This window comes from Protopterus annectens, chromosome 12.part0 (genome assembly GCF_019279795.1).
Source record: "Protopterus annectens isolate FY-2018-M chromosome 12.part0, PAN1.0, whole genome shotgun sequence".
Lineage (NCBI taxonomy): Eukaryota > Metazoa > Chordata > Ceratodontiformes > Protopteridae > Protopterus > Protopterus annectens.
This window is the reverse complement of record NC_056746.1, coordinates 601,083,963-601,102,841: the sequence shown is the minus strand read 5'-3', so window position 1 is coordinate 601,102,841 and position 18,879 is coordinate 601,083,963. Positions and strand designations below refer to the sequence as shown.

Genomic DNA, 18,879 nt, shown 5'->3' with positions numbered 1-18,879 from the left:
TTTCAACAAATGTGCCTTAGACACTCCATCTTGTAAAGCACATCTTTCTTTAGGCAGGATTATTCCTCTACAAAATGTAGCTGCTCAGCTTCTTTACTCTCACTCAGCCATAGCAGTTCTCTGCCTTACAGCAGTGGGACTGATGGACTGATGGTAGCCATGCATTCCTGATGTATCATGCCAGGATCTGCACAAGGATTCTTTAACAGTCTCTCAAGGTGCAGTGGCCTCATATAAGAGGACCCTGTATCTCAGCAGATAAAAATTTACAAGATATGCAAAATGCATTTGGAGTGGTAGCTTCATACTGTGAGCCTTAGTCTGGTCAACCCCTTTTAGAGTCCCACCCCACCAGTAGTTGGCACCATGGATGTCTCTGCCCTAGGGTTGGGGTGAATTGTCAAGGACAAATGGCTCAGGGTGTTTGGTTTTATATCATTGCCATGCAGCCCATCTCAGTTCAGCAACTCAGATTTTATCCTTCTATTTATTCTGAGGCTGTACTGTGTGTTCTATTTAATCTGTGGCTGTACTGTCTGTCTCACACTTAGCAGTACCTGAATCAATTTCTTATCCTGCTGCTTAGTAGATTGACCCACACATGCATAACATCAGTAATCTTAACTCTTGCATCAGCTGTCTTAAGAATTTCAAGTATTAATCAAATAACAAGTGAGACAGCTGACAAATCTTCAACTTCTCACTTGTGGCACTATGCATAAGTCCAAAGATGGTAGAGATTTGCCCGCCTACATGTGAAATTCAGGATCTTACATTAAATTATACACTTTCCTTCTTGAATTTCAGTACAATTAATATTTTGCTTTTGTTTGCCATTTGCTTGTGATGGACTGATGGTGTTTTGATTTGCTTCAGTTGGATTTAATTTCACAGGCTCATTTATTTGGATTGATATCTGAGTATTGAAGAACAGGCATGCTGTGTATAGTCTCCATTTCGTCATACTGCTGAACCTTCGTGCTGTTTACTTTAGTGGATCTCAGGTGTATGGCTTAATGGTATGTTTAAAGTTGCTACAAGTATTTCCTTTTTTCTCTTCCTTGTTAAAATGCACATTTGATTTGCAGTAATGTTGCAGCTGGTATTGTTATTTCTTATTATGAATATTTCTTTTTCTCTGGAGAATACAGAATTTTTTCCTTGCTTTCAATGTAGAGAAGCATTTTTATTGGACCTATTTTGGACTTTATCATTTATGGCTTTTCAACTTTCAAGGAAACAAATGTTGTTTGTGTTCCAGCTTAATTACATCATCGGACTATGAAGAAATTGTTCCTGTCCATTATGTAGCTGTGGATGTAGAATTTATTCTTTGATTTCTTCCATGGTGAACTGCATTATCTGGGGAATTTAATAGACCTTTTCAACTTTAAATTTTTGAATTTCTACATGCCCTTAGGGGTGTTATTTTTAGACTATCAGTTTGATTTTTTTATTGTTGTAATTAAAGTCCTTTCTTTTAAATAATCATATTTTTTTTCTGGTCAATGAATTCTTTTTGCTTCACATTGGTTTGCATTTGATGCTTAGGTAGTAAGTAGTCTAATAAATCTAAAGGTTGAAGTTTGGTGAATTCAATGGCCCGATTCCAAAAGACTTGCTCATAGTGTAAGTAACCACTTACATCAAGAGCAGGCTGAGAGCAGGTGTTTTGGGATCTGGACCCCATAGTAAATCTGTTTACAGACTGGTCTTTCACCAGAGTAAATCATTTATACTGACAGCAAATCTTTTGGAAACATGTTAGACAAAATGAGAGCAACACATTTGGAATCCAGCCCAGTGGCTAAACTTAGAACTTTTCTTCTCAGTCTTAACTTACCAAAAAACATTATTTTTTTTTTCAATTACAGAAATACAGAGTTCCTGGTTAGTGTAGAATATCAATACACATATTAATTTTATTTACTTTCACAACAGTAGCCATGCTGTCTTTATATACAGGAGGCTTATTCAGTTTCTTAAATACATCCACATCTCTAGTGTATTCAACTCTTTCTTAGCATTACTTCTGAACACCACTGGAACTTTCCTTGGAGTGTGCACTAATGGCAAACTGCCCCAACAAGGGCTCGTACATGCAAAGCATATTATCAGTCTTTACATTTTCATTACGAATTAATGTCATGATACCAAACTTCTGGCAAGTGAAATAACATTTCCACTGTCTGAGACTGAATTTTCTCTTTCTTATTCCTAGCAAAAATGTTCTGTGTTCTGACACAATGAATTTATGTGATGATTGCAACTGGTAAGGAATTTAAACATCGGTGGTTTTATTTTACTCTCTTAAAGATATATTTTAAACAGATATTACATTGGAGTCTGCATCAGAGTTTTGCCATAACACTACCATTTAATTATTAATTTAAGGTCCTCATATCAAGGGTGGTAGTCATATTCCCACACTTTTTACGTGTTTCATGTGCACAAGTCTGCGAAAAGTGCTGCAGCACCTTTATGTAAATAATATGAAAAAGTGAAGGACTGCACAGAGATGCCTGCTTTAGGTTTGCCTATATAAATGGCCATAAAATGGCTTTTAAATGGTGTGATTTAACATAAAGGAAACTGCATTAGTGCAAAGTAACAACTGCTTTCAGATATTTTCGAAGTTTTGAAATAAGCGTGAGACTACACAAGCTAACATATGTCACTTTTGATTATTTAAGGAAAGTAGTGCTCAGCATTGCTGTCTGAAAGTTAATTAATGAAGTTATAATGTACTATTTACTGAATGTAAGGGTGCCCTTAATGTAGACACCCTGATTCCTTCCTTATAAGGCTGGAAAGGGGAAAAATAAGAAAGCAAGAAATGTAGGAGGGAAGACAGGGGACTACACAGAAGGATGACATCAAGAGGATTGTGCAGGAGAAGATGGATGAAATGGGTACTATGTTTTTGGTGAGGAATATACAACCTATTTTTTAAATTTTTTATGTACGGGAAGGAAACAGGGAACAGGATGTAGGACAGAGGCTTAGGGATTAGTTAAAGAGTAGACAAAACATAAAAAGACAGAAAGAAACACTACTTTGGACTGACATTGTTGGGGACACAAGAGATACAGATGCCAGACAGACATAAAAGGTGAAGGTTGATGAGATGAGCACAGATGTTTATCATATTGATCACTGCTGCAGTAGCCATAGCTATACAGGTTATATCTTGCTTAAGATATACCAACTGTAATTCTTCCACAGCTTCAGAGCACCTTTCACACTCCCAAACTGTCAGGCAACTTTAGCAGAGCTGACTAAAGGACAAGTTTGGACATCAAGCCCTTCAGGGCTTTATTACCCACCAAAGAATTCACTCTTCTGAGGCTTTCAAGGATTGATGGTCAGCTTGTGCTATTTCTTTGCTGGGAAGGTGTTTCCTTTGGAAAAAGAGAAACCTTTCCGTTTAATAATTTTGCTTAACGTTTATACTTTCTTTTTCAGGACAGTTATTTTAAAGGTAGGAGTTTGTGCTTTAATGGACTGTCATAAGAATGCATTGCACTTTTATACAGAAGTGCTCTTTTTTCGTGTTGGTTTTAAAGTTGTTTAAAGGAATGGAAAAACACTTTTATGTGGAGACATTATGTTTATTTTACTTTGTGGGGCTACCATACTGTTTGAAAATGATTTTTAGTATGTTTGGTGGGAAATGTGACTTTTTAAAGACTTTATTTTTACTAGCATTTTTTGCTTGTTTTCCCTGGGAAAGAGGCACCATTTTCAGCTTGCCAATAAAACAAACTGTCAGTCCCATGGTTGGTCTTTCTTACAGCCACAAAAAGAAAAAGTTAAGCAAACTACCTTTGCCACCACAGCTGGCTAGCAATTTGCCTCAGCTGCAGGTGGCCATTTGTTGTACCATCAGACCATTCATTTTTTAGTCTGAATCCCTCTGGTGTAGCACTCACTGCCACTATGGGACAGGGGTAGTGGGAAGGGGAGAGCCACTCTTATTGGTCCTGGGAAAGTGAGCAGGGAAAGCTTTCCACTTTTGTCAGAATGTTACGTCCATCCCTAGGGAAACTGCTGCTGCTATTAATGTTGCGTCCATCCCTAGGGAAACTGCTGCTGCTATTAATGTTGTGTCCATCCTTAGGGAAACTGCTGCTATTAATGTTGTATCCATCCCTAGGGAAACTGCTTCTATTAATGTTGTTTCCATCCCGAGGGAAACTGCTTCTGCTATGAATGTTGCGTCCATCCCTAGGGAAACTGCTGCTATTAATGTTGCGTCCATCCCTAGGGAAACTGCTGCTGCTATTAATGTTGTGTCCATCCCTAGGGAAACTGCTGCTATTAATGTTGTGTCCATCCCTAGGAAAACTGCTGCTGCTATTAATGTTGTGCCCATCCCTAGGGAAGCTGCTGCTATTAATGGTGTGTCCATCCCTAGGGAAACTGCTGCTGCTATTAATGTTGTATCCATCCTTACGGGAAACTGCTGCTATTAATGTTGTGTCCATCCCTAGGGAAACTGCTGCTATTAATGTTGTGTCCCTCCCTAGGGAAGCTGCTGCTGATATTAATGTTGTGTCCATCCCTAAAGAAACTGCTGCTATTAATGTGTCCATCCCTAGGGAAACTGCTGCTGCTATTAATGTTGCATCCATCCCTAGGGAAACTGCTGCTGCTATTAATGTGGCATCCATGCCTAGGGAAACTGCTGCTGCTATTAATGTTGCATCCATCCCTAAGGAAACTGCTGCTGTTATTAATGTTGCGTCCATCCCTAGGGAAACTGCTGCTGCTGCTATTAATGTTGCATCCATCCCTAGGAAAACTGCTGCTGCTATTAATGTTGCGTCCATCCTTAGGGAAACTACTGTTGCTATTAATGTTGCGTCCATCCTTAGGGAAACTGCTGCTGCTATTAATGTTGCATCCATCCGTAGGGAAACTGCTGCTGCTATTAATGTTGCGTCCATCCTTAGGGAAACTACTGTTGCTATTAATGTTGCGTCCATCCTTAGGGAAACTGCTGCTGCTATTAATGTTGCATCCATCCCTAGGAAAACTGCTGCTGCTATTAATGTTGCGCCCATCCTTAGGGAAACTACTGTTGCTATTAATGTTGTGTCCATCCCTAGGAAAACTGCTGCTGCTATTAATGTTACGTCCATCCCTAGGGAAACTGCTGCTGCTTTTAATGTTGCGTCCATCCCTAGGGAAACTGCTGCTGCTATTAATGTTGCATCCATCCCTAAGGAAACTGCTGCTGCTATTAATGTTGCATCCATCCCTAGGAAAACTACTGTTGCTATTAATGTTGCGTTGATCTTTAGGGAAACTACTGCTGCTATTAATGTTGTGTCCATCCCTAGGGAAACTGCTGCTATTAATGGTGTGTCCCTCCCTAGGGAAGCTGCTGCTGATATTAATGTTGTGTCCATCCCTAAAGAAACTGCTGCTATTAATGTGTCCATCCCTAGGGAAACTGCTGCTGCTATTAATGTTGCATCCATCCCTAGGGAAACTGCTGCTGCTATTAATGTGGCATCCATGCCTAGGGAAACTGCTGCTGCTATTAATGTTGCATCCATACCTAAGGAAACTGCTGCTGTTATTAATGTTGCGTCCATCCCTAGGGAAACTGCTGCTGCTGCTATTAATGTTGCATCCATCCGTAGGGAAACTGCTGCTGCTATTAATGTTGCATCCATCCGTAGGGAAACTGCTGCTGCTATTAATGTTGCATCCATCCCTAGGAAAACTGCTGCTGCTATTAATGTTGCGCCCATCCTTAGGGAAACTACTGTTGCTATTAATGTTGTGTCCATCCCTAGGAAAACTGCTGCTGCTATTAATGTTACGTCCATCCCTAGGGAAACTGCTGCTGCTTTTAATGTTGCGTCCATCCCTAGGGAAACTGCTGCTGCTATTAATGTTGCATCCATCCCTAAGGAAACTGCTGCTGCTATTAATGTTGCATCCATCCCTAGGAAAACTACTGTTGCTATTAATGTTGCGTTCATCTTTAGGGAAACTGCTGCTGCTATTAATGTTGTGTCCATCCTTAGGGAAACTGCTGCTATTAATGTTGTATCCATCCTTAGGGAAACTGCTTCTATTAATGTTGTGTCCATCCCTAGGGAAACTGCTTCTGCTATTAATGTTACGTCCATCCCTAGGGAAACTGCTGCTCCTATTAATGTTACGTCCATCCCTAGGGAAACTGCTGCTGCTATTAATGTTGCGTCCATTCCTAGGGAAACTGCTGCTGCTATTAATGTTGTGTCCATCCTTAGGGAAACTGCTGCTATTAATGTTGTATCCATCCTTAGGGAAACTGCTTCTATTAATGTTGTGTCCATCCCTAGGGAAACTGCTTCTGCTATTAATGTTACGTCCATCCCTAGGGAAACTGCTGCTCCTATTAATGTTACGTCCATCCCTAGGGAAACTGCTGCTGCTATTAATGTTGCGTCCATTCCTAGGGAAACTGCTGCTGCTATTAATGTTGCATCCATCCCTAGGGAAACTGCTGCTGCTATTAATGTTGCATCCATGACTAGGAAAACTACTGTTGCTATTAATGTTGCGTCCATTCCTAGAAACTGCTGCTGCTATTAATGTTGCATCCATCCCTAGGGAAACTGCTGCTGCTATTAATGTTGCATCCATGACTAGGAAAACTACTGTTGCTATTAATGTTGCGTCCATTCCTAGGGAAACTGCTGCTGCTATTAATGTTGCATCCATCCCTAGGGAAACTGCTGCTGCTATTAATGTTGCATCCATGACTAGGAAAACTACTGTTGCTATTAATGTTGCGTCCATTCCTAGGGAAACTACTGTTGCTATTAATGTTGCATCCATCCCTAGGGAAACTGCTGCTGCTATTAATGTTGCATCCATGACTAGGAAAACTACTGTTGCTATTAATGTTGCATCCATCCTTAGGGAAACTGCTGCTGCTATTGCTCCTTCTTGTAATGTAGTTGCACTAAAAAGAAACAGGAATACTTCCTTCCTTGAAGAGATTCAAGATTCTGAATCTGGGCAGGAAGAGTTTCTGATTCTCCCTGTGGTTGTTTGTCTTTCTGTGAGGCTATTTTTAGAATGTGCCAGTGTTGTCAGTGGCAGAACACTGAGGTTTCCTCAGTCCCTCAGAAACTACTATGAGCTGTTACAGAAGTAATTTCCATAGCCAGCACACATTCCTCCAGTTTTGTCTGCCTTAGAGGATGTGTGGGTTTCTGCCTGCAATTTTTCTGACAGTCAGGCAGCTGCTCCTAAAAAGACAGATAGAATGTGTAAAGTTCTTCAGTATTTTAAGGTTTTATACACTTTTCTCAAACCTGACCCAGCAGCAATAGATTGAGTTAATTCTACTGCTACTAAACATTTAGTTAATTCCAGTCCTACTCTTTCTGATAAGGATGGAAAGATATCGGAAAAAAAAATGTGTGGTTCTGCAACTTTGATTTTTCAGAATTTTGAATTGTCAGGCTAATATGTTTAGGTTTGTCCCGACTAATTGTGAAATTATGAGGAATGTTTTGTCTGCAGTTTCTTCTAGTGAGGAAAAATCTGCATTAAATAATTTAATTTCTTCTGTTATTCATATCACTACTTGTTGTATACAGAGTGTATGACTCTGTTGATACTTCATGGGCCATGGTCAGTGGTACTGTTTTGAAAAGGTTTGCATGGCTGCATTCTCAGAACCTCAAAGATTATATTAAAATGACGTTAAGATGATGTTAAAAGTGAGATTTTAAATTCTCCTTTGGATATAGATTTTTTGCCCCCTCTGCTTCAGATGTAATCAAAAAGTGTAATAAAAGGGGTAAGCTAATACAGGGAATCTCTAAGATTTTTACTCCCTCCTTTTCGAAATTTTCCAACGTATTCTCTAACTCTTCATTTAATTTTGGTAAGAAACAAAACAAATAGTGTCAACAAAATGCAGGAAAGTGGATGTTTAAGAAGAAATGGCAAGAAGGTCATAGATGTATACTCGGCTAATGACTACAAGGAGCTTTATAAGCCTAGCTGTGCAACCTAACCCAATTGTGTCCCTATGTATCATATGTTAGGAAATTTCTAGAGGTTATGTGGGATGGCATGTTAGTTTGGGCATTACTGTCTGTGTATCAGATACGAGGGGGGCCAGACCCAAGGTGAGGTTCCAATTTCCCATCCATTGGTCAAGGTTAAGGTTAAATAGGGTTAGAGATGGAGTCTTCTTCATATGGATGGGTAGCTCATTCCAGACCACAGGGATCCTCTGTGACACATATCCTTCTGATGCTTTTTGTTCTGCAGATGTGGAAAAGGTCCATTGGGGCTGGATCTGAGGATGCCTTGTATACCAGATATAGATTGCATCTCAGTAACCTGTAGGAGACAGCGTGCATAGGTAGATCTTTAAGGTGATCTACATAGGACAATGATAAGGGATGATTGTGGGCATTCCAACTATTGTATATGTCTGGTCAGGCACATGCTGAAGGGGGAATTATATTCAATGATGGGTCTGATAAGAATCAAATAAAGTGGCACTATGACTTTCTTGGACCTGTATGCCATGCCTTTACTTATAAGTTGGGTGACATAGAATGATTTTTTTACTACCTTGGCCATATGCCGGTGAAATTACTATATATATATATATATATATATATATATATATATATATATATATGTGTGTGTATTTATTTATTTTTTCTCAGATCTCTGACTACCGGCTCAACCGAGGTCCAAGAAGAATTCTGGAAACTCCCAAAACCAAGGGCAGTCCAATAAGTCAGAATGACTATTTAAGAAATGTTGTCCTCCATCCCAACCCTGGCACCCCCTTTTATCTTCCAGAAAATCTGAATCTCCACTTTACTCTGTGGCAACAGATAGTTTCAAACAAATGGGTTATGAAGATCATTCATGATTCACCAAGAGTGTTATCAAAGTGTCTAGCTCTAGTTATAGCACATTGCAGGCTACAAGCTAACCACATTTTTCTGTATTTAGATGACTTGTTTGTCTTTGCAGAGATTTTTTTCAAAGTTTCAGGAATCTCTCTCTTGGATAAGATATCTCTTACTCAAGCTGGGATTCTAACAGAACATTCAAAAGTCTTTCTTGACTCCTTCTCACAGGATTGTGTTTATGGGATGTCAACTAGACACCATAGTTCAAAGAGCTTTTCTTCTACAGGAAAAAAACAGATCTATATCTAGATCTATTTTTATGTTTTCCACTCAGGCTTTGGTCACTGAGAGGGAATACCTCAGCATTTTGGGTCTCATGCCTTCTATGATTCTCATGATACTCCTGGCAAGACTCCATACGAGAAAGATAAGATGGTATATGAAGTCTCTTTGGTCCATGTATCAATTCTCTTTGTCTTTTCAAATTTCAGTGCTGGAGTTTGTCAAAGGAGAAATCACTTGGCGTAGACAAGAGATATTCCAAAATCCAGTTATCCTTTCTTTCTCCATGTTCCAAAGCATTCAGTCAACACAGATGCCTTGGACTTTGCTGGGGGAGCAGTTGCAGGAGGGATAAAAGTGCAAAGTATGTGAGACACTAAGGGCAGACAGAAGCACATAAATATAAAAAAGATGCTTTCCCTGTCCAAGGCAGTCAACTCTCTGAATCATCTTCAGTGCCCAGGACCTCTTCAAGTTGTTATAGACAATACCACAGTCATGTGTTACATCATCAAGCAAGTGGAAACCAGGTCATGCCCCCTATGCAGGCCAGTCATGCTAGTTTGAATACAGCTTCACAATACAAATTCACTCTACAGATGTCCTACATTCTATCAGAGCATAATCATGTGGCAGACAAACAGATAAGGACAAGGCCCAACCCTCATGGAAATTAGATTGGTGGTCTTCCAAGATTGAATGCATCTGTGGGGAATTCCTCAGTTAGACCTCTTTGCCTCCACTCTGAACAATAAGCTGACAAGATTCTGCACCAGGGCTCCCAGCAAGAAGGCCTGGAAGATCGATGCCTTTTCTTTCCTTTGACAGGAATATTTCTGTATGCTCTTCCACCCATTCCACTAATATCCAGGGTACTTCTTAAGATTCAGAAAGAATCATTTAAGACCATCGTGGTCACTCCCTTCTCGCCCAAGCAATCTTGGTTCTCCCTTCTTTTGGAAATGGCTGTCGGCAATTACCACAAGGTTCCTCACAAACTGGATCTCCTCACACAAGAACAAGGGTTTTTGATACACTCTGACACCAATCGACTTCAACTGACTGCCTGAATGATAGGGTCTTAACTTTAGGCACCTCTATACTGAGGATGAGCAGCAGGTACTAATAGAGACACAAACTCCTGCTACTAGAAAATCATATATTAGCAAATAGAAAAGATTTTCTAGCTGGTGCCAGGAACATAACCAGCATCTATTCAGGGCTAGTTGCTCTCTGATTTTACAATATTTGTGTGAGTTATCCTATGGCCTTTCTTACTCCTCTATCAAGGTTCATTTATTGGCAATTGCAGCATGAGTGCCCATGGATCCTCCTCCTCCAATGCAGTCTCATGTCACTGGCACATTAGCACAGTGTAGGAAATGAACAAGTGACCTAGTGGGACATGCAAAGAGCAAAGCTAGGCAGAATGCAATTGACTGTATTAACAATGGTGAGGGCCCTTATGTAATATAAGCATTAACACCTGATGAGGAGTAACTTCTGTCCTTAAGGGATGATGACTATGATACAGATGATGATGATGCCACAGGAATCATCAGATGTGGTATGAACACATGACTTTTAGAACACTGCAGCTGGTAATACGGAATGTGAGAGCAATACTTCTGGCTACCTTATACTGCCCAGTATAGCTTTGAACATATAACCCATCACATTTCCATCACCAGCTGCCCCATCTTTTTCAGACATACAAGAAAGTTCACATTGTTTGCATGGTAAGTGTCTGTATCATCTACTTATACATAAATAATATTTGGTTGTCAGAGGTCTCAACATGTTATGACTTATTCTTTCACAGGCTCACCTCCAGAACCAAACTCTTCCACTGTGCTAATTCAACAGAATGAAACTGAGAGCACAATGACTGTGGAAATTGATGCCACAACTCTCATTTTTGTGACATTTGTGAGGATAGTGGCACACAATCAGAAAGTGTACTGACATATACTGTCATGTCCCCACACTTTACAGTAGGTACATAATCTATGACATGGTCTCTTACAATTAACAGAAGGAGGGCATAAAATTGCAACTGAAAAAGGTGATGACACCATATAGCTTTGGACATAAGGCATATACATAAGGCAGTACAAAAGGAATAAGCACTTTCATCCTGCTTAACAGGACTTCATCAGATCTGAATCTCACCATCAGCACTGCACAAATGATGAATAATTACTATTTCTGATGACACAGAAGACTGGTGTCAGTAAAGGAGCTAACTAATCTGATGGCAGTACTCATCCAGTAGTACTCACCTTCTAGTACTCACCCACTACTATTCACCCAGTAGTACTCCCCCTCTAGGTACTCACCCAGTAGCACTCACCGAGTAGTCATCTTGCTAACAAATGAATTACTTCAGTGTTATTTATGAAGGACAATAAAATAACAGCATAAGACACAAGAAATAAAACGGAACTCTTCTCCCATAAAGCAGTCTCTCAACTGAAAAAGTTCTCATGTAAATGCAGCAATGCACATTACTGCTTGTGATGCAGTCTGAAAAAGTGACAGATGCTGAATAGTCCTGTTCCATCTTGGTTACACCCGAACAGTATTCCTGAATAAATTTATATGAGCTAAAATACATAAATGAGACATTACTCTTCTCTTAATGCTTTTACCATTACCCAGGTCACAGCTGACTGGCATTAGAGTGGAGATATTACAAACAAAACACATATATCAATTAGTTATGCAGAAAGAAAAAAATCTTTAAATAATAATGAAAATGTCTGATGTATAGTGACAGTAGTCCATGCACCACACAGCATAGCAGCAGCTAGGACTGTATTCACCTCATTTAATCATGTGATATTACACTAAAGGCACCACTACCTGAATGTCATGGCCCAAAATGGTGCTCTATATGACACCTCTTTGTGCTGGCATGAACCATGCACAAGTCTGCTGCATGGATTACCCTTGATACTGGCATTGGCTGGCCATCGTCACTGTCATAACTGGTTGATAGAGCAATAGCGGGAGGTGCACTGCTATCATGGGGCAGTTGAGTATTAGACTGACTTATAAACATGCAGTGCTAAATACAACATGCAGTACACATTCTTCATGCTAGTACAGAGTCATACTGAAAGGCACCCATAAACTCATCTAGGCAATGGAAACTCATCTAGCAGACTCTGTGGAGTAGAAGGATGGAGCCCTGACTGTGACCAAGGTGCCTGAGTTTCAATAAGCTACACTGGAATTGGAGGAGCCTGGAATGGGGGGGTGTGAAGGGTCTCTGCCTGCTCACCTCTGAAATGAGGTAGAAGGGGTTCACATGGACTTAGGCACACTGGAAATTGCAGTCACCATTGTAAATGCCAGAGAGACTACTGGTCTTGCTACCAGCAGAAAGGGAAGGGCAGGGGTGCTTAAAGGTAATGTGCCTTGCAGAAGTGAGGAGACATCCTCTGAGGAAAGCCCAGTGCATGCTTTTCCTTGACTGGGAACACGTGTTAAGGTTGGGGTAAAAACAAGAAAATGAGCACAACCCCAATGGCTGTCTAGGAGATAGCCCTTCCTGGTTGACTTTCCCAGGTGATTGACTGGGATGAGGCTGATGGTTGACAGTGGGAGTGAAGTGCTTCAGAAATAAATAAAGAAAGGACCCTACACATGTAACCCTAAGAAAAGCAATAACATAATAGCACTGATCTTATTCCTATCAGTGACTGGTGTGTCCCTAATCTTAACCCTAAAAACAGATTTTGTGCTAATGACAGCATTAAATGTAGTGATAAATATAAATCAAACTCCAGCTTATTCCAATACCTTTAACCCAAAACCCATTTCTAATATATAAGCTTTTTAAATCTAAAGTGTGCATGTGTTAGTATTTTATTTATTAACATGACATAGACAGGAAAATCAGCAACAAAATTTTTCCTGATTTTGATAAAATCGTGTATTGAGATTAAATGTACACATAGCTACTGGCAAAACAAAAGAGCTATGTGCTTAGTAACACATAATCAAAGTTGGTTATCAAAGCAGTTAAGAAAATGACTGACATGTTTTGTCTGATATTGGTAGTTTCTGTCATATTATATTAACTTTGGATTTTATTTTAAGATGTATTACATTTTTTCACTGTTTGCATATGCTTATATGCTTTGTTTTTGAATGGGGATACTGTACTGCCTTAGGATTATGAGTCCTAGCATGTCATTCTCCTCTTATGTTGTTTTAATAAGGTGCCTAAATCAGTAACAGTATCTTTATATAACACTCCCCCTCAGACGGCATTCTCAACCACATATTAGTAAACAAGAATTCACACAAATTGTGAAGGACAAAAACAAACAAAACAAAAATAAAAACATTTCAAAGCAGCTTGTCCTTTAGTATTAATACAACTAAATGGGACGCAATACCTTCTTGTAAATTCAACTGACTGCAGACTTCTAACCATAGCTGACTGGTTGTCTGATCAGTTTCTGACGGCATTCAGATATAGTCCACATTTCTCAGGTATTATTTTATTTTGCCATATGTATAAGATATGATATGATGATGTTGCAACTGTGATAAATGCCTTTTCTTTAATGACATTACAGTGTAGGTACAATAATTTTTATTATGTGTGCTTGTAATGCAATCCATCATATTTAATTTTCTTACTCACAATATCTCAAAAGCTACTTGTTACATGTAATAGTGGAATAGTTCTTCACAGCCCTCCTGCACCCCCTGAGCTCCAAAATTGTATATACCACTGTCACAAACATTGGTGAAGAGAGAAACTCCTCAAAACAGCAAATGGTGGTCTTGAGAAATCATTTGTTTTACTCTTACATGAGATAACAAATGGCTTGTGATCTCTTCTGCTTCAGGAAGACATGGGGAAGCTCTTTCTTACATCTGCATAGAGATTATCTATTATCTTGTTTAATCAGTAATGGCCTGAATAAACTCAAGACAGCATGTTTTTTGCAGACTTTGGGCACTATTAGGTTTTGTTCTGATATTAATTTTTAGTGTGACACTTTTATCTGTTTTGTTTGCATCTGTTTGCATCGCATTGTGGATAAGACCATACTTCTCAACCTCATAGTGCTAGAAATCTGGAAAAAACTAAAATAATAGGGGGACAATGGCCCAAAAATAAGGACATATTTTAAATATTGTTCCTATAACCTAGAAAGTTGCTAGAATAACAGGAGTTGTGTTGTGCATTTACATAATGATATCAAGTCTGAAACTCGAATGTGTTCCATTATTTAGTGAATCCAAGACTGGATGATTTGGCGGGAAAAAAACATAAATTTTATGAGGAACAGACCAAAAACATGAAGCAAAAGTCTGGACATTCTATGAAAGTCTGGACATTTGAGAGGTATGCATCAGTCATGTATTGCACTTTCATGGCTGTTAATGCAGCCATCCTACTTACTGTGTTGTTATTGATAACTCAATACACATCTTCAGTTTTCATCATAAGGTGTGGTCTGCGAAGTACATTAAAAGTGCTTGCAATGATGTAACAACTTATCTAAGTCCTTCACATGAACTCCTGTATCTTTGAATGTGGCTTAGTGTTGTTGTTTGCTGATCATATTGATTTACAACATCTTCATTTCACACCACGCATTGCATTTAGTGCAAGAAGTTTCACTGCAACTTGAGGTCAAAATCATTGTGTTCCTGTGCTAATTAGGCAAACTCTCATGTGGTTTCTACTCATGTTATTAAGTAATCTGTGTATTTGATATTGTTTAGACATATTTCATTCTGCTTTACTTTGCTGTGCTTATGAGATAGAGTATTTTCACTTTTCTCTACTTTAAAAAACATTAATATAAACCAAAATCAAGCTTGTAAAATTCTTGCACTGTACTAGCAGATTGTTGACAAGTGTGAAGTCATAAAAAAATGGATATCATTATAATAAAGTTTGTATTAAATGTTTGAAAATGCAAACTGGAACATGACACTAGCATTAATTGCAAAAAATCATTCATAGTGCATACATTCATTGTATTTTTAATAATCTAGTCCTCAACAGTTATCCTAATGTATCTTTTATATATCAGGAAAGTTATTTTAACATTTTAGGACATAGTAGCTAAAGAAAATAAATCTTTACTACTTTCCAAATGCTGTGTTCTTGTTTCTTCTTTCAACATTAGGTTACTACTGCAAGATATAAAAGCTGTGAAGCTTTACACAACACCAGAATGTCATTATTTAGCTAGTCATAGGTAAAGGAGGACTTTTAATAAACAATACACCTGTTAAGGTATGTTTGTAAGGTAAGGTAGAGTTTATCTTTCTGTTCATAATGTTTTACATTTCCACCTTTTCACTATTTCTACTTTTGATGTTCCCAATAGTAATTCTAGCACCATGTTTATACTTACATTACTTGGAAGGAGGAGAGCGTTGTGTTATCTAGAAGAAGATTAAGCTGCGCTTGAGATATGCTGGAAATGAGCAGAGTCAGTTGTTTCTCAAAAATCACGATCAAGTCTTGTGTAGTAAAATTACTGATATTGGATTTCAGTTGCAGAATGGTTCTGTTGAGTAATATAGACCTCACATAATCTTTTTCACTTTCCGTGAAATTTGCCTGAAGATTTAAATTACAGAAAAAGTTAGAACCTATGACTGGTTATCATATGATTGCTGAAAAGAATGACAGATAATCAACTTCTTTATATCTCATTAACAAATCACATTAGCACATTTGCTCCATACTAAAGCTTTGCAAATCATACCCTGAACCACTCTACAAATTCCTCACATTCTCCTACACAGCTATATTCTATCCCCTCATACTAACTCAGTACACCACACTTCTAGATCACAAACTTGCTTCACTCTAAATGTATCACTCCCCCCTCAGCCAGGTAGTTTCCTGTCATACATCTTAACCTCCACTCTCAACTTATAATCCCTCTCTCATTTTTACACCTACCTATAAGTCTGATCTAACCATGATTAATGCTTTCCTGCTACTCACTCTGTCATCTCTCATACAATTATCTGTTATCACATCCTTCCACCAAATCTTCTTTCAAGCACACTTCCCAGACCCAGTCTCCCAAATTATTACTAAAAACAATGACTACTATACACATGCTGTTTCATCATCATCTTCTTTCAGTTGTTCTTACTAGAGGTGGCCATAGGAGATCATCTGTTTCCATTTCTTCCTGTCCTCTACATCATGCTCTTTCACACTAACCATCTGCATGTCCTCTCTCACCACATCCATAAACCTTATCTTAGGCCTTCCTCTTTTCCTCTTACCTGGCAGCTCCATCTTTAGCATCCTTTTCCCAATATACCCAGCATCCCTCCTCAGCACATGTCCAAACCACGCAATATCATCTCTCTTGCTTTGTCTCCAAACTGTCCAACCTGAGCTGACCCTCTAATATACTGATTCCTAATCCTGTCCATCCTAGTCCCACCCAATGCAAATCTTAACATCTTTAACTCTGCCACATCTAGCTCTGACTCCTGCCTTTTTGTCATTGCCACCATCTCCAACCCATATAATATAGCTGGTCTCACTACCCTCTTGTAGACTTTCCCTTTCACTCTTACTGGTACCCGTCTGTCGCTAATCACTCCTGACACTCTTCTCCACCCATTCCACCCTGCCTGCATTCCCTTCTTCACCTCTTTTCCACACTCACCATTACTCTGAACTGATGATGCTATGTACTTAAAATCATCCACCTTTACCAACTCTATTCCCTGCATCCACACCATTCCTCTACCCTCCCTCTCATTTACACACACATATTCTGTTTTAGCCCTGCTGACCTTCATTCCTCTCCTCTCTAAAGCATATCTCCACCTCTCCAAGGTCTCTTCAACCTGGTCCCTACTCTCACTACATATCACAATGTCATCTGCAAACATCATAGTCCATGGTGCCTCCTGTCTGATCTCATCTGTCAACCTGTCCATCACCACTGCAAATAAGCCATTTCATCACACATCCCTAATCTACCTCCTAAGACCTAATCACTCATTCCAAAACCCAATACTCTCCAAATTGTGCCTGAAACCAAAATCCAAGAGAAAAATATCTCAATCCCTACCTCTTTTTAACCCATACCTTACAACTATGCAGGGACAGCCATCCTAAACACAGTCCACCATCTCCACTACATATACACAAAAATACGACTCTGCCTAGAAAGCTCTCTATTCTACAGTTGTTCAATATAAACCTATGTTGTACACAAAACTCGAGAAGGCAATGCCTGGATTGCATTCTATAACCTTGATACTATGGTTATAACTGAAACATGGCTAAAATAACAAACAGTAGATAAAGAAGTATTCCCACACAAACACAACATAATACAATTAGACAAAAAAAAAAGGAATGCAGGTGGAGTCACAAGATTATATAAAGATATCTTACAACTCTCACTCTCTACCTGGAGCCCTCCAACTATTAAAAAATACAATGATTCTTGTCACATCTCTCTAGCTCAGTGACCAAACGCCTCTATGTCTATCAGTGGGTGACAGGTTATAACAGGTTATAACAATGAAGGCCTTTTCTCATGGGCCTTTTCTAACATCAAACAAGAAATAATTCTTGAACTTCTTCATTTAAATTGACAAACAATGCAAAGCAACTTCTGTACTAAAAACATTAACCTCTTCAGTTTCACTCAGCTTATCTCCAGCCCAACTAAATATAATAAAGAAAGCAACAAAAACATTATCATTACGTTGGTGGGCATCCACTCAGTGATAGAGTAGCCACAATATCATTGAGTGGAGACATTCCAATTGTCCAAACAAACTTTTTTCCTTAGGTTTCCTACCTGACACTTCAAGTGACCATCCACCCACTTATATCATCAGATAACAAAGCAGCTCTGCCAGCTAACACCATTATAGTGAAGTGCATAACCATAGCTCATTCTGTAAAGAGGATTTCATTGCTAGCTTAAAATCTTTCAAATGGGACATAATCTAGATCCAGTAATGCATTTATAACATTTCTAAATTTATGTTCCCCTGTTCAGGCAAGAAGAGTTAAAAATTATCCTGCTTCCTAACCAGAGAAACTAAAATAAAATGAAACAAAGGGATAATACCTGGAAAATATGGATAAATACCAAAATACAGTCATCTCTTCAGCACTAAAAGTACTTCAGAAACCTAGCAACATTTCTAATCAAGTCAAAAAGAAAATCTTTCTTTACCAGCACTCTGTCAAATAACTAATATAATGCAAATTTCTTCTGGTCCTCCTTTAATAAGCTAATCCACTTAGGATGAACCAGCCAACCCCCCACCTGTAAATGTAACACTGATAGCATTACCTTCCAATGCTAACTTCATACAAGCTGTAGCATACCTCCTAAATAACTCTTATACCAGTAACATTTCACTCCCTCCTGAATCATTTGAACTTGAAGACTATTCTACAAATTTTCCCTCAAATCAGTCCCCACCAACTGTCACTATCAAAAGACATCTTCTACAGCAAGAAGTAACTAGCCTAGTCCCTTTTAGACCTTATCAAATTAAGCTTTTTCGTCAAACAGCCCAAGTTCCATTTGGTGACAGTGCAATCCATTCTACCGCTACTAAGTAATGATGATTGGATGTCCTCAGTGGAACACAAGGATGCTTACTATCACAAAAAAGATAGCAAGGCATTCCAAGAGCCAGTCATTATCAATTGTGA

General features: G+C 38.9%; 1 protein-coding gene across 1 annotated transcript in view; it reads right to left on the bottom strand.

Moving 5' to 3' along the window:
• LOC122816195 overlaps nucleotides 1-18,879 on the bottom strand; it is a 248,364-nt gene that overhangs the window by 61,998 nt on the left and 167,487 nt on the right. Inside the window, exon 15 of the mRNA XM_044088945.1 lies at nucleotides 15,572-15,780. Within this exon, the coding sequence (XP_043944880.1) occupies nucleotides 15,572-15,780 (209 nt within the window). The remainder of the gene's footprint in view (nucleotides 1-15,571; nucleotides 15,781-18,879) is intronic.